Genomic DNA, 23,059 nt, shown 5'->3' on the forward strand with positions numbered 1-23,059 from the left:
GCAAACTGCAGTCATGTGAGGGAGGCAGCTTTACTTCCAGCTTCTTGTTGCCAACAGCCCAGTCTTACCAGAAAGAAAACTGACAAGATCAGTACATTAATATTAAATCAGTTCAAGTGTATAAGGCACGGTAGTTCAAAGAAAGGATTTTACAGTCACTTTTTTCTTCTATAGTATCTCTCACCATACAAGAGACTGTTCCCTGAAGTGCTTCTGAAACAACAAGAGCAGCTCTGAAGTGAATCTATGTCCAACAAAATTAGTTAATGTATACCACCTGGCATTCAAGTCAGATTATTTGGTAAAAGATTAGGAGGAGTAAGGAAGAAATCTCTTTTTAGTTCCTACTCTCCATTCATACACATTTAGCTAATGGGAACTAAATATCTATCACAAGTTCAATTAGCTTTGCTGTAGCTATGAGAAGAAACTAATTTCACAATTGCATGCGGGAAACGCATCTGTGCAGTACAATCATTTCAGTACAGAACATTTTCTTACCTGTAGATACTGCAGAATACACCATGGCTGGCTCACGTAGAATTTCCAGAGGGAAAGAATATTTGTTGGATGTTAGTAAAACAAGTAACCTCACTGCCCTAGCTAATCTACGGACATCCCCTCCTTTTTAATCCGCAGAAACCTAACCTTAGAACTACTCATTACCAGGGAGAAGAGAACAAATCCCCTTAACCCTTCTCTTGCAGAAAAAGCCTACTTTAAGTTGTCTCATTTAATAGGCTTCTTATTTGCAGCAACCTTCCTAGTCAATAGGACACCTAGCTCTTAAGGTCTGTCTTCAGTTACCGTGCCTGTAATTACAAAAAGAACACGTAATATTGTAACCTTGATGTTCTGTTGCTCATTACACGCTTTCTGTTGCAGCACAAGAAATATCCAACTTTCAGTTTAAGAAATATAAAAAAAAGATGAGAAAAAAGGAATTACCATGAAGTAACAGAGATGGAAGTCCTGCAGGTTAACTCTTTTCTTGGTTAGCTACAGAAATACACAGAGCTGCTTTGTACTCATTTCCTAACGCATCACAGCCCACGTAGGCTGTAAATTGGAATCTGTGTCAGAAGCACATTTAATCCTAGGATTCTTTTCATCTAATAACTAAACTATACATCAGAAATACCACGAACATCCAGCCCAGACTGTCTGCTTTATATTAATCAGCAAGCTGAATTCACACGATACCACTACTTTTTTTAAGAGATTGTGTATAGAGATAGAACAAGTGTATAATTGTGTATAGAGATAGAACATATTTTGTTTTTTAATCCCTTAGTTGGTAACATTCAAAGTGAATGAAGTTGTTACATATTTGTAGATATACCTCTTTATTGAAAGGCAGGAAAGAGAATGGAAAAACAACCTATCTCCAGTTACATTCTCAGTTTAAAGCAGAGAAGCAGTATAGCTGTAAGGTCATATGAAAAAAGCTTTTCACATGGCAAAGCTTATAATTAAAATCCTTTCTTACTTCGAAACACCTGAAGACAAGGAACACTGATGCTGAACAGATACAGTGAGAAAAAAACTGATTTTAATGATTTGCACTCTTACAACAGGTGAAATAAATCATGAATTTTTTTTCATGCGGATTTCTTTGCAGATTAAAATTATTGCCATGGGTTTGGTTTGCTCAGCTGTTTAGCATAGCTCCTTATCCAAGAGCAATTCTGCTCCTGCTGTTTTCTGTTGAATATTTTGTACATTTATTTCAACAGATGAGCGCATGGAAAGATACCTAGCACAAAAGATTAAGTGTTAGAATTCCTGGCTTACACTTCATTATACTATTCTCTGCTAGTTGCATATATTTTTTTCCAAACATTTTATAGCTTGTCTTTTATGCACATTATTACTTATCTCTCCCCTTATTATTCAGTATGATTGAAAATGTGAAGAGGTCTATTATCTCTATATTCTGTTGCAAATATAGAAGTATAGCAATAGTTTTAGATATCTCATTGCTAGAATTCTGCTCTCCCTTTCTTCAAAATTAAAAGTAATTTCAGGAAGACCAATCTTTTTTTACTTTATTATGAAAATTGCTACGTTACAGTCACTGTTCAAAACAGTTTTTAGACATAGTGTTTCTTTCCATTTAAGTAGCAATACACAAGCCATGATTACTATTTCAAAAATATGATTAGCATTATCTATGGTAGTTTGACATAACTTAAACCATTATAACATTCTATAATTGGTCCCCCCCCTTTTTTGTGTCAGCCATGGTAAAGAACAGCACCTACAATAACCAAATTATCCATTAGTGTTATTCATATAAATAAGGTTAACCATAAACCACAGAAAAATGCACACACAACCCCCCCAAGGAAAATAACTTGTCCTTTACATGTTCAAAAATGCAACAAGGTGGACTTCTTTCACCCTGACATATAAATAGCCAAATAAGTTAGCAAGCAAAAGTCTCAAACATAATCCATTGCCAGCTTGTTCAAGAGCACGTTCCCATTCTCATATCACATGAGCTTCTACAGAAAGTTTGTCCTTAGACCTCAGAGTAATGAACTAAACACCTTCAGATTGAACATTTAAATTCAGTGTCAAAATATGAAGTTGTCAGTGCCTTTTTATTCATTTCATAAACAGAACGCACAGTGAATGCTTCTATATTTATAATTCTAGTAAACAGGCAAGTCCATAATAGTGTGATTACTTCTAAAACAGCACATTAATACTGCATTCAGCAACTGTTCCAAACAGATGCCTCAAAATCTTTACAGCCAAAACACACTATAGGATGCCCATTATAAATACTAACATGTCTCTATTCTTAAACCTAAAAACTTAATTCAGGAAGACTGAATGGTTCTATGGTGCAACTCATTCTCTTTAAACATCTCTGCTGACAAACCAGGAATAATAAAAAGAAACCTACTGCTTTAGAAACCATGCGGTCCAGACTTTCACATGTACTCTATGTAGATGCCATGCCTTTTCGTACTATTGTTAATTTAAAAGGAGTAAGTGATCTGTTAGAATAGGAAAAGATCTCTTCTTAGCAAGTACTTGACAAACCAAGCTTCTATCTTCATCAACACTTCACAGATTTCCAATCTTAAAATTGAAAGTTCAAAAATAACAACTGAGTATGTTGATTTGTAACAAGAGAACTGCAACAATGTTCTCCATTTTAAGTGCCATTTCGGGGAAAGGAAGTAGTTGCAGTGAAGTTCCACTCAAACAGCCAGGCAACGATGGTCTAGGTAAGTTTTTCATGTTGAATCTGGTAGTAGCATGCCTGAATTAAAACAAAGTTAATTTTAGCATATATTCTAGTTCTCAGAAAGCTGATAAAAGCACCATACATAAAAAGGTTGATTTTTTTTTCTCCTATCCAACAAAACAGAGGACTAGGCCTTCTGGAAGAGGGTACAATACAGTAAAATTGTAAAACATTTTCTGATGCAGTAAACAAGCAAAACGAACAAGAGCTTTTAAGTTACAAATTATGTCCAACTCCTAATGAAGCAATACAGCATGATCTGGGACTCTACATAATTTGGTTCCCAACTTTGCTAAGGTGAAGTTAATTGTTTGCTAACAACTCTTCACCCTTTGATAAAAGGACCCCAAAATGAAAGTATTTTCTTACAAGGACACACAGATTCATACATTTCAAAAACACACAGACTGAAAAGCAAAGCTTCTGCTGCCTAGATAAATGCTCTGACCTTAACTTTTACATCTGAGCTGTTGCTAATAGCTAACCACTCCTTAATGCTAGTTCAAATATGCATTTGGTCAGCCATGACAAGAAACTTCATGTAACTGTTTCATGTAACACCAAATAAGATTGAGATTCTCAAAGACAATTTAACCAATTCAAACTTTCCTTTTTGCAGCACTGTTACAGGTATGAAAACTCTGCACCAAACTTTATTTCCAGTTTGCACAAAAAAAATAACATTCAGCTAGCAGCTCAGCTTGCAATTTTTAATTTCTCAGTTTAACAGCCTTCCCCTGAAACAACTCCATAGAAAAGCTCCACACACCTGACTTGTCACGAAACTCACTTGTTTGAACAGTTTTCATGAACCAAAACCGCTTACTTTCAACTGCAGAGGTCCTAGCTGTACAATGGGTTATTACCAGAAAAGACTCTCCCCTTTTCCATACTTACAAAAAAGAAAAATACAAATTAGAATGTGGAGAATGAAGATATATGTATTTTTTTCCATTTATCTTGCAAAATTGAATTCTTGTGGCATCCTGATGTAATATTTGACTTAAATATTATCAGAATGGTTCATCTCCAAGGAATCACTTTATTCCTTTTGTAAAAATTGGAATGAAGTTTAAGTCACGGGGAAAAACATGATACAAGTGAGCATGCAGAATAGTCAATAGCAACTTGTATTACATTTGAATAAAGTACATTTGCACATTGCACCACTGTCTTAGCAGTTCCTGTAATTGTTATCCTAAGTTTTACGTTAAATTTCCTTGTTCGTCCTAATTAAAACATTAACAAAAGTGTCCAAGTTAAAACCTAATGTTCACAGAATTTTCCCAAATTGATAATAAGGAATTAATAAACTTCAAGCAACAAAGAAAAATCTTAATAATCCTGAATAATTTTCATACCTTCAGGGTAGTGAACATGATGCCTTGTTCCCCATGCTGCAGGTAAGGATCCATCAAGTCTTCGATCAAATGCACCTCAGACCCCAAATTCCTTATCCTGTCACACGGTGGGAGAGACAAAAGAAAACAGGTGAAGACTACAAGACAATGGGCAAAAAATATGCTTTTTCCTAGCCTTATTCTGAGGAAACATCCATTTCAGTTTAACTCTCTAAAATTTATTCAGGCCAAAGCCAACAACCAAACCATAAAATGTACTAAGTTACAAAAAGATAATAATCAGGCCTATAACGAGAAGTAGGAGTATTTAATAGAAATGAGTACTCATACAGCCTATGCTCAGCTTATTTCCCTGATGCCACTGCTAGCACCTACCTGGCTCGTAGCACCACATAGAGAAAAACAGGAAACAAGTCATCCATGGACCACAGAAAATCTTCCTGAAGACTCTCAAGTACATTCTGAGATATCTCTTCAAAAGTCTGCTGGATCACCTTCAGTTTGTCAGCTGGGGTAAACGTTGTACTGTTTGGAGAGCAAAAGCAAATCAGGCTAACAATAAGAAATTATGTATCTGCATCTAAATTTCGAGGACAGTTTGCTAGCTAGTTATCCCCTGGCCCAAGAAGATAAGACAGATCAAAGCACAGCAGCCACAACAGCTGCAAAGGCTGTATAATAGACTCCAGGCTATAGTCACTGGCTCAAGGCACACCACTGCAAGCAAGACTGTCCTCACAGTTTTAAGCTGGTTAAACATTATTAAAGAGAAGAAAAAATCCTTTCAGTTTCTACTTCAATTCTTACAGCAGAATTCTGTCAGCTGACAGACACAGAAACCTCCTGAAACATAGGTCATTTTGAACAGTTATGACAAATATTCACACTCATATTTTATTAGATATCTTATTGTTTTTGATTTTAAGTGGTGTCCTACAGACACATTTCTTAAGTACTTGCATTTACAAACCTATACTGGGTTTTCCATTGGGACAATTTGTAACATTTGTAGGAGGAACTCTGAAACTTCTAGGTGACCTCTACTAGCAAGATGAACAAAAAAAAGTGACAGATAAAGAATCAGTCAAGTCGAGTAGATACCACTATAGCAGGAACAGCAAATAACTGAAAGAAACTTCAGAGAATTACCTGATTTGCTGTAAACATTCAACTGCAGAGGCAAAGCAGGCATCCTTTGTGTTTGATGATACCTGAGTAACCGTGAGAAGATTTGTCATTCAGGTTTAGCAACCCACTCTTCAGGGGAAGAAGCAGCATATCATGCAACGCTGCCATTAAAGACTTTTTCAGATTTAAAGTGCTATGAGAAGGGAATGTGCCAGCAAGCTAAAGTCATCCAGGAAATGTGTCTACACATTATTGGTATGAGTTTCATTTAAAATTCTGAGAAGTCTGTACTGAACAGTGAATATGTTATGAGAATCAGAGACATTTGTGTATCTTCCTGGTCAAGAAAGACTAAGAACTGGTGAATCTTAAAGATTAACAATCAAGACAGAACCTTAACACAAGAATAGTTGAAATCTAGAGAAGTCATAGCAGTCACTAATCACAGATGCACAGGTTTAGAGCAAACATAAGAGTATAAATGTTAGCTCTTAGTAAGTAAGTGAGCCAATGACTTTCTGAATGATTATTAAAATCATTCTTACTGGAGCACAGAGACTGAATAACATACTACTACTACTACTGTTTAATACCAGCATTCAGCCACTGTCAAGGTGATGACTAAGAATAGAAACTATTCAATTCTCATAATCAAAAAGTGTATAACGGTACAACTCCTAAACACCTTGAAAACTTCATTGACAGACATTTAATTCTCACACTTTTTCCATAACTGGTGACCAAGCAAAATGGTTACAAGCATCTTCCTGAACTAGAATTTCTTTCAGAGTAAAACAGTAAGTGACAAAGCAGTACTGACAGCTTTTGCAAGAAAATACTGATGTAGCTTTTAAGTAGCAAAAAAAAAAAACCAGGGATCAAGATAAAATAGCATCTCTTCAGCAGAAAGGTTGGCCAAAAATTCTTTGATCCTTTATTATCTCAGATTCTTTAAAGAAGCACTAGGCAAAGCACACAATAAGCCAAGGACCAATGAACATACCTTTCTACTCTCACCAAGGATGGACACAGTTCCTGGCCAAAATTTCCTGCAAGAAACCCAACACAATCTTTTCAGAAATAAGAGCCTATTGGTCTTGAAGTATTTTTCACTTTATGAAAATGAAGCCAGCATGTTCTTCTCTGAGAGCGCAACTCTTCCAGTAGGAAGAACTACATCTAACAGAGATAGCTGAAAGATAGCTAGATTTGAAATATCTCCCTCTATTTTTGTAGTGATACCAATCTTCCTTCCTCCTGCTCTCCCCGCCTTTTTGGAAGAGGGAAGTTTTGATTCACACTCTCCGCCATAGATATAGCTAGATACATTTTTATCAGAGAAAAACACTCAGGACAATCTTTTTTTTTTTTATTTGCTTTATCTAATTACATACCATAATCTTATTTTAAGTTTTGCTTTATTGTTGAAACATACTCACGCTTGCACTCCAAGAAAACTTAGAAGAGCCGTATCATTTTGTTTGTTTAGACGTAAAACACATTCCCAGTAAATATCTTCCTCACGCTCATTGTCTAAGGCATACAACATAAATAGAGGTGGATAGAGTCGTGGCAGTAATACAGGGAGCAGCAAGCCAAAACTGGTTACCACATACCTAAAAAAAGTGATGAAGGTCAAGAGAAAGACTTTTTTAAGAAGAAACATCTACAAAAATGGGATGAAGAAAATTAACGATTGGAACAAATCTTTAGTTTAGTATGAGCCTGTTCTATGAGGAAAGATAATACAGTAAACAAACAAAAAAATCAATCAAGTAGTATCTGTGCTGAGAAATACTTAACAGTAACTTTACAGTCCACACATAAGGCATCTTTTGAGGGTGGTGAGGAACCACAACACAACTGTGTAGGGCTTTTTTTGTGTTTTAAACAGAGCATTGTATTTCTGACCTATAGAACATAAAAGCCGGATACTTCATTACAGTTCAAATTGTACCTGCATCTTCAAGCTAATCATTTTGCCCTCATTCTGAGTCACTCTGCTGACAGATTAACTTTAACTTCAAATCACAAGCTACAAAATAGTCAAAGACCCATGAAGGTACCTGACCTAGTTCCACATACTCACACTCCAGGCTTCATGAATTCAGTAGCTACTTGTCATTAAGCTGCAATCCTAATAGGAAAAGCTGAACATAGGGTGCCTACTAATACCACCTGCACAGCCCATTGGGGTCTCTCTGAAGATTCTCTGCTGATCCCTCTTTCCTCATGCTGCCCGCAGCTGAGGCAGCTGTGGACAGGACAATGGCAGACTCAAGGCTGAGCTCCGCATCACTTTCACAATGCGGTATACGTGCACTGGACCTGCATTACCCCAGTGCTCAAACCCCAAATATTTTTCTGAAGTTCAGGCCCAAGTCTGAGCTTGTTTCCCAACAAAATACAAAAGCAAGTTTGGGCTTAAGTACAGAACCATCGTAATGGAACCAGAATGAAATGCTTGCAACCAACACACAGAAGTTCACTTAACCAAATCCGTCATCAAAACTAATCAAAAAATCCATTTCTATCCCTCAGTTAAACACGTGCTTATCTTCATTTCTATTAACAATTCTTTCTTGAAGGGGGCGGGGGGAGGAGGTAAGGCCTTAATTAGTTCACAGCCATCACCACCCCTCCCTGCCCTTTAGGTACCCTGGTTCAGGAGATTCTGATCTGGAGTCAGACTTCCCACTGCAGAATGATCGCCTTCCCTTTGTCTCTGTCGCCACAAATGGGATTGTGCTGCCCTCTTCCGGAAGATCAGGAAACAAGAACCTAAATGGCAATACGTACAGCAACTTAAGACATCATTTCAAGAAGCTTCCACAAAATAAAGCATTATAAGAGATGATTGGAAAGAAAAGTCAGCTGAAATAGAACACAGCAGACTAAGACAGTATAGATAACAGAAGCCTTGCCCAAAGGGAGATGTAGTAAAGGTATCTTTGGCATTGTAGGGTATGGTCTTCCTAAGTTTTATTCTAGGTAAATCATATTGTACATCTAATGGTTATTAATTTGGATTCTGGTAATGAGAGCAGAAATACTCCAATTAATACTGTAATTGCCCTCAAGAATCTAAGCAAACACTTCATATCAACATGGATGAGCCATGTTCCTAACAACTTCAGTGGAATACTTTACAATTCTGTTATCACTGCTCTTATATACCTTTTGAACACTAAATATCCATGCTGTGAAAAGACAGATGCTAAATTGGAAATCCATGTTGAACTCTCTCTATGTGTATTTTAAAAAACAATGCAGGCTGTTATTCACTGTAGTGAAGATTTTTTTTTGACATAATATTCAAGACACCTTAAAAAGTTCAAGAAAATATAACTAACACCCAAAACAGAGTAAAGATGTTGGTATACTCAGACTACATAAACACTAGACTGTTTCAGTACACACAGTATCTTCAATGAATTCAGCAGTAGTTTGAATTTAATATTAGAGTCTTATTACCTAACCAATTGGAAAATGCGTTTGAGGTAGGACTTGATCTCTCTTACAGCTTCCTGCAGTAATCGTCGATTAGCTCCTACTCCAACATAGGTCATTCTGTAGACAGCTACCAGTGTTTCCACCAGCTTGCCCAATGGATGGAGAGGAGTATCACATGCCTGATGTGAAATATTAATTGCATAGTCAGATAGGTCAATGCGAGACAAGCTGTAAAAGAAGAAGAACTAAAGACAGACAGATCAGAAATCCAACAACACACTTTGAAGCAAAAAACTACAGATACGTTAATTAAAAAAAATCAAACTTTATAAAAACACCTCTTGAATGATGACATTTATGTATTAGCTGAGTACAGGCTCATAGAGGAATCAAGACTGCTCAGGAATTTGTGCTACTACTTGGACAAGTCATCTGTCCAATACTATTAAAACTAACATGAAATACTCAGCAAGTACTTTACTATGCTCTACTAGGATCCAACGCATAAAAATCAAAACAGTAGCTGAGCAGAAACTGAGGCACTATCCATCAGATGCACGATGATTTTAGTCTTAGTTATGGATTAAACTCAATTATTTAGGAAGTTAAGAGCAAATATGAATCGATATAAACATGGATTATAAACATGCAAATACAAAAGCGGTTGAGGGAAGCTCTTACACAAGTAAAATGAGTATAAGTAAACAAGTTTGACCTGCTTTGCTAACATGCTACGTGAACTTTTAATAGTCACAATACCTTTATCAAATATTTTTTGATATTTTCATATTTTTCCAGGGTGAAGGCACCAATGTGTTGTGGAATGAATTCCAAACTTTCCAGTGTCTGAGTATGTGAACGGCTCAGTAATTCTGGGCTGCAGTTATAAGAAGAACAAAGACATTGTACAGATTGTTTGAGACACATAGAATCAGTAAAACCAAAATTAAATGTGGAAGCTACCACAAGAAAGTGATGAGCCATAAAGAAAAAGATGGAAGTACACATAGGAAACTAGTCATTCCACTTGTTCCCCTTAAGTCTGACAGAATTCTTCAGCCTGAACTTCTCCATTCCTCCCACACTTGTTGCACAAAAATTCTGCACCTTTACTTCAGCAAAACTGAATCTGAACCAGCGCTGTGGAAATACTCACCCATAGACTCATTTTAACACAAGAGTCTCAACTCTGCAAAATCAGGAACATGGAAGACACTGAAGCCCACCCTGACAGACAGGTATAACCATGAGAAGCTTCTTACTACATACTTCCTGGATATCAGCAGTATTAACTAAAGTCACATTATCATTTTTATGGTAAGTTTCTTGCTGCTAAAAAGCCAGCTTCCTCCACTAATCCCTTGATCTTGCCTACTCAGTTCTCTTACCTTGCAGAGACAAGTCTGTGAAATGAGCCTTTTCTGCAACATCCTGAGAAGGCTGTTCCCAGAAATTCCCTTATATGCCAAATCTACGTTTCCAGAAACACTGTACTTACATTTCAAGTTCTCCAGCTCTCTAAGCCTTCCCACCCCTTGAATTTTCATTCACTTTATTTCCCTGCTTTTCTGCACAGATTTGAGTTATGACAACTGAACATTCCCTTACTGGGGAGCTGGACACAGTAACTACCTATACAAGATATTGATCTTCCAGTAATAATCAGCTAGCACCTCATTCATACACAATGAAGCATTTAACAGACTGTAACAATTAACTAATCCTAAACATCAACATGTCCCTGAAAAGGAGATGTTTGCAGTGCAGAGTAGTCAGAGTTCTGATTTTGTTTTTATTTCTTTGTTGTTGCTGTTTAACTGAACTTTTACAGTTAGTTTCTGGCCTAGACTAGTGTGCAATTCCAGTTTCTTTCTGAATACTTTCTTCAATGTGCTGACTACATTCTCTAGGAACTAACCTGTCTTTGTGTTGCCGTCGGTTGGTGGTCAGGGCCACCGCAATGTTGTCCCAAGCCTTCCACCTATCCCCCTGACCTGGGCTCTCACAGCCAAGCTGGTTCCAGCATTCTTCAAATACAGCCTTCCATTTCTCATCAGGAGGCACTGCCAGGATCCCAAGTTTCCGCCTAATAAAACAACCAGTTAGTCTATTAAAATTGAATAGTCTTGAAACAACACACACAGCTACAAAAAACACTTATGCCTAACGTTAAATTAGTATCTCAAACTATTTTAATCGAAAGCTGGTATACTTAATCTCTTACAGTTTATCACTAAGAATAAACCCAGACCTACTTACATGAATGTCTTAACTCCTCTTAAAAAGAGCTAACAAAAAGCTGGTAAAATGAAATGTAAACAAAAATCATTTATCCTTACCACAGAACAGCCTTCAAGCACACATTAGTCCATGCAACAGATTATAAAGTTACAAGATTACAACATCTTTAATACCTACACATAAGAATAACTATGAACCTTATAATACACAAGTCAGTCTTACTCTTTCTTGTATTATTCCAAGAAACAGCTTGTTTAAACAGCAAAAGCACCGATTTGATTTCCAAGAAAATAGGACATACTGCAATTGAGGGGGCTTATCTTCACCACTGGTATTATTCATTCACAAGGCTTAGGACACATTCATATAGTAAGAATATAGTACAAAGATGTCTCAAACGTCTCACAATCCTAGAATGTACAAAAAGCCTATCCACACACATAAACAGCGAGAATGGATCTATGGCTTCTGTCCCTGAAGTATTATCTACAGGTAATGCTGCATCACATACTAGGGACGAGCTGGTTGAAAGTAAAGGCAGTGCAGGCATCTTTTCACTGACAGCCAAAGCTCTGGGATCCTATATAGCCAAAGGAAAACCAAGATCTGATGTCCCCCCTGTATATCCGACACACAATGAAATTTAGGGCTTTGAAATAAACACTGCCTGGGTTAATAGTTTTATCTTGATCTAAATTAAGTATCTGAAACCGCCAAACCTTCCCTTTTTTTTTTCCTCCCACAGAATTTAGATGGGGAAAAAAAATCAGTGTTATTAGTTCCCATGCTTCCAGTCTCACAAAGCAGAAGTAGACGTTAAGCCTTTCCACAAAATGATATCAGAAGATTTTCAACTTCAAGAGATCCTGAAAAGGGTCGATGAAACCCTCATTTCCACAAGCAATCTTCACAAACACATACATACATTTATTCATAGACTCCCTACTGGGGTAAAAAGCAGACAGCTGCTAAGGTGGCAAGTGTTCAGTACAGCAGGGAGGCCTGCTTAACCTCACATCCTGTTGTAGGTGTCAGCACTGTCAAAAGAAATTATCAGTGAATGCTTCAGGAAGCACACTGAGAAGTAATCTATGTTAAAACAAAGTTCTGTTTCCCATTTTTAATAGGAAATTTGAGAGTAAGCTTCAAAGATATTGAAACCTATACAACTATTACTAGCATTGAAGACCAGCATATACTTTTACCAAACACTGAACTTTCATTCACAACTCTTAAAATTTACTTAAATTTATTCTACTGGAAGATCTCGATTATGACTTAAATAGAACAAATGTATTTTTTCCGGAGACAATTAAGATATTGATTTAATGCAACTGCTACAAATAGTATTACGGATGCTTTTCAATATTATCTTTGTCAAGACATTTAAATGTGTTTTTTTGTTGTTTCTCACCCCCCCCGCCCAATTCAGCAGTTATTTCATAATTTTCTTATGCTCTGTTCGGAAAAGGTGTATTAACTATTAAATTCTGTCCAAATGTACCCTCACTGAGCCTATTAAATGATATTACATGAATTAAGTTACCAACAGAGTAATTAACAGAAAGAAGTCTGTAATTGATGTACTCCCTCAAATGTAACTTATTCTCTCTCACAATCATAAATTATTAGCAGATATGAACTCAGGTTCTGACAGTCAGTCCAGATATAAATAAATTCTGGGACTGCTACAAGTCAGTAGCAGCATGCCAAATCACCTGTAATTTCACACCATTATTTACTTAGCCATTCAATTAGTAATATGAATGCAACAACAGCTGAAGAAAAAGTTAGTTATTTTTCTAAGGGGTATGGAAAAGGAATAAAAACAGGAAAGGTGTTCTCAAAATCTCACTGTTTTTTGTTTTGGAAAAAACAGCTTTGAAGAAAAGGCCAATAGTTACATTCAGAAGTATCATTGAACCACATCAGAAATTTCTTACTTAACACTCACAATACTTTAGGCTTGTCCTTCTCACTCTCATATAAGCTAGGCTTGAAGTAGGTTCCTGTGATTTTTATCCCAGATCCCCACTCTCCACTGAAGAGACCTTCAATATAGTCTCCATTCGGCAAGGTTAACGTTCCCTTGAGAGAAGAGAGAAAAAAACAACTATTTTCCTGTACTGTTTCCCAATGGATTATTATTATTTTTTTTTAAGATGGTAACAGTTTACAAATGACTAATACCAACCTTTCCACTCAGGGTCCAGTTATCTGAAAATTCCCCTTCATAGACTGTATCATCCTCAGAAAGCAGAATGCCAGTCCCCTATAAACAGAACCACAAATAACAGAGCAGTAAGTATAACAGAAGGCCACACCGCAGATCAGAGGACTAGTCATTATAGCACAAAGTCTAGTGTTCAACTCACCATCATTTTGTTGGTGCTGAAGGCTCCTTCATAATACAATCCGAACTGAGTAACCACAACACCATTGCCTTGGCAGAGATCATCTTGCCACATTCCCATGTACTTTTCTCCTCTTAAAAAAAATGAAGTAGGAATAATACAATTTAAGTAGAACATTTATATCCTTCCTTTCTTTGGCGTTATTGTGATATTTGACCATTAGAAACCATTAGAAAGGAGTTATACAGCACTTGCTTCAAGTCTGCCAATCTAGTTTCACTAGCTTAATGGATGTAACTTTTTTTGATAGAAAGAAACTGTAAAAAAAAAAATCCTTTCACAATTACAACTTGGCCACATCCAAGGAAACTGTTCCTGATGATCTCAGTGTTAAAGGCCAGTTCTACCCAGAGGAACACAAACTGTAGTTACAGAAAATAAAAAACAGGGAAACTTCAGTCTCATCTAGATCAGCAAACAAGTTGTACACAAGGAGAGACCTTCAGCTTCACTAGGCATCTAACCAACATATTTGACAGTTATTTAGAACAGATGCAATAAGCTTATTTTAGGCAATTTGTTGCCAAAACTTTTGACTTCTTTACCTAAACTCAGATGACTCAATTTGAAGGGATAATAAAGAAAAGAAATCAAGCTGTTCTACTTGGGGACTAAGAGGGATACCTACAACGTCATATGACATTTCAAAAATAATACTAGAGCAGAAAAATTGTAAGGAAATAGGCCACAGTGTAGCAAGTCTTTGGATAATATAGCTGAACAAAGGTCATGCTAAGAAAAAAATGATTAGACAATTAAAGGTTCCTCAAGTAAATGTCCACTTCTTTCAGACTATTTAGAACATCTGAGTGTTTAAGTCCACAGATGTCAGATTAGAGTGTTTGAAACAAGCCCCAAATCTTTTCAAACTCTCTCTTTCCAGTTGTTCTTAAAAATAAGTTGTTTGCAGTATACAAGCAATGAACAAAATTTACTTATCTGGGACATTTTGTTTGCTTTTAGAGGGAAACTAGTGACTGATTTAACAGAACTCTGTTTATTACAGATAATTTTGATTTTAGTATCCCCCAAATTATGGTCACAGTAAAAAGATTAAATGCAGCCTTCAATCTGAATTCGGGGATATCTTCCAGCTGCTTAGACTCACAACCTAGCAGGATGCTGGTCTGATTTCTCATGTCTGCTACAGGGGTCTCCGCTGAGTAACAGCTTCTTAAGGAGACAAATGCAGCATATGCAGTCACCAAACACATGACAGAACAGAAGCCCTGCTTGTCTAGCTTGCAATAATGACAAGATATAGTACGATTCCGCAGCTACACCTTATTTTCTTGGGCTGAAGAATAAGACGTGAAGAAAATGAATCCTTTGGCAACACACACATTCATATAACCTTTTGAGATAAGAAGGAAAGGGACTCAGATTTGAGTAACTCTGCAACAGAAATCAAATGCCACATTCTCTCCTTCACCCACCCCCATGAACTGCCACTACATATACAAATTCTGGAGGTGAGTGGATATGCCAGAAAAGCTCTTATCTCTTTAGTTTGTCTTGGGTAGATGAATAAGGCATGCAGAGACATCTTATTGCTAGAGTATAAGAAAAGAAAAAAAAAACACCACCACACCAAGACTAAATGCAAAACTGAGGTCAGGTAACACCCAGAGATGTTAAAATAGCTCTGTTTCAGGAAACAGACACCTAATCTCTTTCCCCTTCAGTCTTCTTACTGTTCTGCTTCAGAAGGGAGCTTTCATTCCAGTTAAACCAAACCTGGTTTCTTGGGCTATCACCAAAAGACCTCTTTTCAGGAACAAAGCAGCGTTGAATTGGTGACCAAGAAGACAGACTACACTTGTCTGTGCTCTGACACCATTTATTTAATGTATAAATTTACTGCAATTCAGAAACAATTATCTTTCTGAAACCTTCACTAAACTGCTCTTAGAACAAGCATCTTCCCTCCACTGCACTGAAAGAGTAAGTCAATGCAACACCTGAGCTGAAGTTTACCTAGTCCTGGATATCAGGTCACTAAGCAACTCAATCTTATAGGCCTGAGACAAAAAAGAATATTCCTCCCATAACATTCACAAAAAAGCACTTTCAGCAGTAACACAGTATCCCTCAGTGAGATACCATATTCAGTGCTAGCTGTCAGGCAGGAATATGACAGGAAAGAAGGGCTTAAAAAAATGCAGCAACAACTCTACATACATCAACAAAATGAAATCCCTAGATCCATTCTTTAGATTATCAACCCAGAATACCTACTACAAATAAGAACATAAGCACATGTACTACTACTGCTAGTACCAGATCAAATCCTTTCCTACTCTTTCTGCAATTGCCTGTCACACCAGTGTTTAAGGATTCAAACAACTGAAGTGTTACCTTGTGATATCATCAAAAACCCCATAACCACTCTTCTTATCCATTGTCCACTGTCCAATGAACATACTGGGAGAGGAAGAGGTCAGCTTCCCACTGCGCAGCAAACCATGGCCATGACGCATATTATCCTGAAAACACCCTTCATAAACTTCACCAGTAGCATAGCTATAATGAAAAAAAGAGTAAGTAAGATTCCCATAATCTGCCCCCCCGCCTTTTTTGCCCGATCAACTCTCCCTTTTTTCTTTTAAAAACTACATTGCAGCCACACCAAGCAGGAACTATAGTTAAAGGATATTTGGGATGTGAGAGAGCTTTTTATGTTTTTGAACTTGATGCTTTGTTTTAAAGCTAACCTCTCCCCACCAACCAAGGATATTAGAGGTTATATTTCTCCCTCTGAAAAAAAAAATAGTATAATGAATTATTGGGAAGTGGCAGCAACACAGGAATAGATATTAACAACAGAACACAGTATGAGTACTATAGTGAACAGTCCACCAAAAATCAAAGCAGAAAATAAACCAAGGTAACTATAATCACAAGTCTGAAATACAATTAGAAAACTACATACAGGGATACAGAGGCTTTGTAAGGAAACTGTGTGCGAGTGCATGAGCCCCGCTCTCTTTTCTGCAATGAGGGCAACACAAGTGCTGTTACCTGTAGACTCCATGCCCACACATTTTGCCTTCCTTCCAGTATCCCACATAATGGTCGTCCTTATTCAAGGCTTTGTTTGGCACTCTGTATTCACCGTATCTGTCAGTGCACAGAAATGGAATATAAGCAGCTATTAATACTAATGCATTTCATGAAAGACATCACATCCATTCTAAAATCAGCATAGTCAATATTATTTTTAATGCATCTCTAATGAAAACAGCTACGATTTTATTTAAAGAGTGAAAGCAGGAATTTCAGCATCACTAGGCCAATTTAGCCTGTACTGCTTTTCTCATTTGATTTTGGTACATTCTTGTATGTGTTTCCTCTCTACGACACAGCAGTGTTCTTCTCAGCTTTGTAAAGGCTACAAGTCTTCTCACATCCTAGGTCTACCTTTGTTGTTTTCAAGTCTTGGTAACTCAGATGTACCTTTACTCTGTGGAAGTGAGAACATATCGCTATAAAGAACATTAAAACCAAAAAAAAGAAAAGATGCTAGCCTCCAATCATGCTCAAGAAGTTGCACAGAATGGTTCATATTTTCAATATGCCTGAACAGACAACTTATTTGTTTTGATCTTGTGAAGAGATTAAAATCCAGTTACGAAGATTCTCCTGAGAGCACATCTACCCCAATAACTTATTACTACTGCTGAGTGTTGAGAAAACAGCATGCATGCTGAAATATAAGTACATGCATTTGATAGTCATAGCGATTATTACAAAAATACCAATGCATTTAATTCCTGTTGGGAATTTGTTTGCAATATTTCCATCTCCAACAACCCCCAAATCACTATGGTTAATTAATTACACTTACTACTTACAAATGACCGAAGTTCTAATCTGGTTTTGTAGTTTGACATTAGCTTGACATAGCTAAGGTACATTTTAAAAATGACAGAAGCCTGACCACATTTCATCTTCCTCTCCAACTCAAAACTTTGAAACTACAGCTGGAAGCCAATAGGACCATAATATTATTTCTCAACTGTTTTACTACTCTCTCCCTCCATCCTGCAGCTGATTACCTCAGTTTCAGTTTTTATGAAATAACAAGTTTTTAATCACACAATTACAGAGTCTGTTGGGAAGGCAATGAGCATACCTGTGGATAAATGAGGTTATCTAAGTATCAACATATAGAGAAACCTTAACGTACATAACCCTGAGTACATGACACTCCAAAACCTTTAATTAAAAGGACTTAGAATCTTCTTATAATCTTCATAATAGTCTATAACAAAAGGTGTTCCTTGCCCTCTACCTCTGTAAGTAGTGGGAGATCTTACCCATCCTCCAGCCCAGTCCGGAAAGTCCCAGAGTACATTCTTCCATCAGCCCACTTTAAGGTCCCTCTGGAAAACATACAGTCATGCACATGTACCAGATAATCAGTTCCCTTAACAATTCCCAACTAACATCTGTAAATAAGCCTACTGATTGATGCAGCAACCACCTCACTTTGTTTTCAACCATTATGTTCAAATGCTTTTACCTGCCATGTGGTTTTCCTGAAAGCCATCTCCCATCATAAACAGCATCTTTAAATCGAGAGTCCTTATAGAAGGTGTATTTGGCACTGCGAGAAATAGGAGGTTCCTGTCTTGAAACGTTCCCACCAGCTCCATGCAGAAATAAGTCAGAAGTCCCTCTAAGGGCCTGATCCACTGCTTGGCTTATTGCCCTCAGCCACTTCGTCTGAAACAGAGTTTTAACCACAGAATTTAGCTAACATCTGTCTTCGCTGTAGTTGCTGTAGAGGAGAGATTCAATGCAATCTCCTTTGTGCTCTGCAGTACAGCATTGTAAGTTGTAGCACTGCTACAGTCAAGCACTGGTCTAACCTGCATACCAAGTTGTAGGATTATTTAATTCTTGGTAAATACTTAAGCAATACTTCTCCCTATTTGGTTTTACAGCAGGAGAAAAATTCATTCATATCACTGAAGCCATGAAAAAATTGTTGATATACCTACCTTTTCCTGTGGTGTGGAAGAAAGCAGAATAAACTGTTCTTCTGGTGTTGTAATCTTCAATCCATTCCTACATTGGGGGGGGGAGGGTTGCTGTATTTTAGTCTAATGAAATTTCATCCCAAAATAAGACAAGGTTTCTTAGAGTATGAATATTTCATCTACCTTCTCCCAACCCAACTAACATTCACTTTAATTTTAGGTCATCAGTAAAGAGAAACAGGAAAGACTACTGGTTCACCTCTTGATTCTACCTTATTAGTTTTTTTTCATTTTTTTTTCCCTACACACAAATACAATAAAAGCTTTCTAAAAGAAGAAAAAAGGGGTATACATGATTGCATCCATCCCATTCTGCTCCTTGTTTACAATAATTTGTTACAAAACCTTCATCCTCCCACACAAGACATCTGATTATTTCAGCATCACAATCAATAATACTCACACATTACCAGCTTCTTCTGAAAGAGCTTCTACCCACAGCGTGGACAAGGAGAAAATATGGTGTGTTGAAAACTGCAGACAAGGAAAAGGGAAACTTCAGTGAGTACTGACTGATCCATTACCCTTGCCCCAAGCTTTTTCTGCGCTATTTTTTGCCTTTGAGGACCAAAGAAAACTGAGCTCTACAGGCTCTTTGTATGCACCTTCCTCCTAGAAATAGCTAACAGAAACCATGCCAATAGCAATCGAATGTCTAAATATAACATTGGAACATGAAAAAAGATAACACTTACTGTTCAAACAGTATTGCAATGAATGCCGCAAAACCTCACCTCCACTGTATGAAAAACAAGTCATGTTATTTGAAACAGAAAAGGCTTTGCTCCTAGATACAAGTTGGCTTACCTGAGCGTGCACCAGAGCATCATTGAAGAGGATGAACCAGTTTACAGAGAATCTTCCAGCATGCTGTAGGGACAACCCCCTGTTGCTGCTTTCACAGATTAAACGGCGGTCTGGCTTCCGCAAGGAATCCTACAGGTAGGGGTTAAAGATCAAGTTACAGAAGCTTACTTCTCACCGACTGTAATTTAAGGTCAGTGCTATTTGTCTGTCATAATAACCTTTCATAGGCCAAACCTTTCTAATTTTAGAGTACTACAACAACACAAGGCATAAAAATGGGAACTACAGCTGAGTAACATCAATAATGGACACAGAGGATAATGTTAACAGCAAGATATACCACCTACTAATTACTAACGGACTGAACTGTCATCATACCGTCATTTTCCCAGGAAAGGTCTTCCAGAAGCCAAGCGTGTATTCTGCTTCTTTTCTTTTTCTGCTAAGAAGGACAGCAAGGCTTTCATAACAAGAACTAGAATCCTGTAGCTTCTGGTATTCTGGAGATGCCTATAGGGTACAAGGCAAGGCAGAGCTGAGACAGTTTCGGAGCACCCATATCAACAACACTAACCAAGTTGCAACAGAACAGCTCATTCTGTTAAATTAGCACCAAGTGTATGACAGCTGGTCTGGTTAATAAAATAACAGTGTGAGCTACTTGCTTGGTCACACGTGCTGGGAATTTAAGTCACAAGAGTTCCATGAAAGCTAACAGCAGACTGATTAACATACAATTACGTGATTTCCTTTCTTACAGCTTAACAAAATGTAGCAGAAGTTCTAATAATTTTAGGAAGAATACTTTAAATAACTAATTGGGATGAATGTACAAGTAGCTATTGTTCCTGGCTAAGTCTTCTCTTCTTTCAAAAGAATGCAGTTAGGCACATCTAAATGGATAGTAAAAGTCTACTTAATATTTACACAGTATTTTTAGTAGTGTTAAAGCCAAGAACTGCTACACTAACGATGCCAGATGGAACTGAAAAGCAGTAGGCAAACATCAAAATAATGTATTTGCAATTAAGTGCTCAAGCACACCAACAAGTTCTGGCAGGGTAACAAGTTTCTGCCTGTCATGTGATCTGTGCAAGTATGGTTTAAGAATGTGCTAGTAAATATGCACGATCTTTCCCTGCAGCAAATCTAAGTCCAAGGTAGCTTCACTGAGGGCTAAGCTACCTCTAATCATGTGGCACGTGCTTTACACTGTTACTTCCAAGCCATAAGTTTCATGTGCATATTTATTCAGACATAGATACCATATAGATACCAAAGACAGCTTACCACTTCAAAACATGTGGCAAGCTTTAGCAAAGTTCTTGCATAATTATGAAGTCGTCCAAATGGCATGAAAAACAGAGCATTCAGAACTTCCACTAGCTGCAGATTTTCCTCATTCTTCTCAGACAGCTTCTGTAACAGCTCCTGGTTTTTACTCAAGAAGTCTCTAAATGATAGGGCCATTGGGGAACAGAGGGAGGAGAGAAGAAAGACATTAAAACATCAGTGATGTTTTACATCCATGAGCACTGACACTAGCACAGAATGTCCTTTTTTGGATTTTCATACAGCAATAGGAATTATAAAGGCAAATGCATGCTGCTTATTAATCTATTCCCAATTTAGTTTAAGGAAATAATGAAATATAATCATGTAGCTTCCTACCAACTGCAGCACAGGACTTAACTTCTACTCTCACAAGCTTCGTCATTACACTGGTTGAAGAAAGCTGACTAAGTTGCCCCACTTGGAGAGTAACTAATTGCCTTTTTCTCTTTTGACACTTGATCAGTAAAACAGCTAAAACAGGTGGAGTGACTTCCCCATTACCACTAAAGTAGTGAGTTTCTAGAACTGTTGACTCATACAAGAGGGCCTGAATGAATTTTAACTTTGTTCCAGTGCACTTTCCTAGATATATCCAGATAATCTCTTCCCCACCCGTTGTTCAAGGAAACTGACCAGTTTTTCCCCTAACTAGAAAAATTACATCCTACCTCAAAGAAAGGCAGGAAATCTGTTCAATCCTCAGTCTGATTTCCAAGAGGGAGAACTAATCTAGTTCAGAGAAGAAGAGGGAAATGATTCTGAAGACAATGCATTAGTACACAAAACCAGGATTTCTTCATTAAAATTAAAACAAACCTACTTTTCCCTCTCCTTCACCACATCTGTGTGCACACGTGCTAGCACATGACATTTCTGCATTAATACACATCCAGCTGGGAAGCATTTAAACCACAAGCTCCAAGAATCAGATAAGACTGAGAAAGCAAGTCCCAGGGACAAAGAACCAGATCAGAGAATTGCACGGCAGGGTCCCTAAGAATTGTACACAAGTAACTCGATGCATGAAATGGCACTTTCTAATGTACCTTGTCTCAGTCTGTGAACGATATTTGAGAACTCTCTTGTTCAACAAGCATTAAGGAGAAATTTCTTCTTTAGAGAGAAGACCGTTTCTTAGTTGTAAATTTAAACCAAGTTAACCGCTTGGATAGCTTGCATTTTTGAAGTGCTTTGAGATCCTTACATGGAGGTCCCTCCACAGAAAAGTGTCAAATAACAGATTCATAACATTTAGTATATATATGCTTATACACATCTATATAATATGTATATATACAAATAACTTCCTACTGAAGCTAGCCAACACTTTTCTTTTTTTAATTGGGGCTACTCCTAACATGTTCATATTGTGGAATATCCATAAAAGGCTGACAACATTAGCCATTGATTGACACAGTATTCCTTTGGAAAAAAGAAAAATCATTGAAGATATACTTGACTTCCCTTTGCAAGTTACAGGACAAAACTTCTAAGACATCTCCTCCCTGAAAGTTTCAGAATCTGAAAAAATATTAATCTCCTAATGAGACCCCAGTTGCAGTAGAAGCTGTGATACTAACAGTGACATCTGATGCAAAGAATTCGATATACTAATTTCAGGATCCAGAACTTTGCAGCGGTAATTATAAATATGCTTGATCTCTGATTTCTTGCAGTTCGCCCTAAGTATCTTGTCTAACGTGGAAAGGTTCTGAAAGTCTCTGCAGTGGGATTTTGTATTTAATCACTGGCACTGGTCCTCAGGTGCAGACGATTCCTTGTACTAGATACCCTGATATTTCAAAGAACTTCCAATACCCTTGCTTATGCTACATACAAAGTGCTCCATAAACAGCTGTAATAGAATCGCACCCAGATGAGAGACTTCAGGAAGGAATGAAAGCTGGTAACTCCTCTGACATTAGTTAAAAAACTTGCACTGCAACAGTTTCTTCACAGCACTAGAGTGAAAACATACAGTATCATTACTCTCCTAGGCAAAAATACTATTTG

General features: G+C 37.3%; 2 protein-coding genes across 10 annotated transcripts in view; both read right to left on the reverse strand.

Moving 5' to 3' along the window:
* Positions 1-1,869, reverse strand: part of MPP4 (MAGUK p55 scaffold protein 4) — a 28,606-nt gene extending 26,737 nt beyond the window's left edge. For all 4 annotated transcript variants that reach the window (XM_067000020.1, XM_067000019.1, XM_048047099.2 and 1 more), the window contains exon 1: positions 502-1,869. In XM_067000020.1, the coding sequence (XP_066856121.1) occupies positions 502-526 (25 nt within the window). In that variant the 5' untranslated portion in view covers positions 527-1,869. The remainder of the gene's footprint in view (positions 1-501) is intronic.
* Positions 1,870-2,021: 152 nt separating this feature from the next.
* The window catches only part of ALS2 (alsin Rho guanine nucleotide exchange factor ALS2), a 170,557-nt gene continuing 149,519 nt past the window's right edge, over positions 2,022-23,059 (reverse strand). For all 6 annotated transcript variants that reach the window (XM_048047088.2, XM_048047087.2, XM_067000005.1 and 3 more), the window contains 22 exons: positions 21,002-21,164; positions 20,090-20,221; positions 19,712-19,840; positions 19,308-19,378; positions 18,866-18,932; positions 18,385-18,587; positions 18,179-18,244; positions 16,881-16,979; positions 16,218-16,382; positions 13,821-13,932; positions 13,640-13,717; positions 13,400-13,533; positions 11,123-11,290; positions 9,964-10,081; positions 9,226-9,383; positions 8,410-8,532; positions 7,191-7,367; positions 6,755-6,800; positions 5,773-5,834; positions 4,999-5,148; positions 4,624-4,720; positions 2,022-3,277 (listed from right to left, as the gene is read on the reverse strand). In XM_048047088.2, coding sequence (XP_047903045.1) covers positions 3,239-3,277; positions 4,624-4,720; positions 4,999-5,148; positions 5,773-5,834; positions 6,755-6,800; positions 7,191-7,367; positions 8,410-8,532; positions 9,226-9,383; positions 9,964-10,081; positions 11,123-11,290; positions 13,400-13,533; positions 13,640-13,717; positions 13,821-13,932; positions 16,218-16,382; positions 16,881-16,979; positions 18,179-18,244; positions 18,385-18,587; positions 18,866-18,932; positions 19,308-19,378; positions 19,712-19,840; positions 20,090-20,221; positions 21,002-21,164 — 2,557 coding nt within the window. In that variant the 3' untranslated portion in view covers positions 2,022-3,238. The remainder of the gene's footprint in view (positions 3,278-4,623; positions 4,721-4,998; positions 5,149-5,772; positions 5,835-6,754; positions 6,801-7,190; positions 7,368-8,409; positions 8,533-9,225; positions 9,384-9,963; positions 10,082-11,122; positions 11,291-13,399; positions 13,534-13,639; positions 13,718-13,820; positions 13,933-16,217; positions 16,383-16,880; positions 16,980-18,178; positions 18,245-18,384; positions 18,588-18,865; positions 18,933-19,307; positions 19,379-19,711; positions 19,841-20,089; positions 20,222-21,001; positions 21,165-23,059) is intronic.

The sequence above is a fragment of the Anser cygnoides genome, chromosome 6 (genome assembly GCF_040182565.1).
Source record: "Anser cygnoides isolate HZ-2024a breed goose chromosome 6, Taihu_goose_T2T_genome, whole genome shotgun sequence".
Taxonomy (NCBI): domain Eukaryota; kingdom Metazoa; phylum Chordata; class Aves; order Anseriformes; family Anatidae; genus Anser; species Anser cygnoides.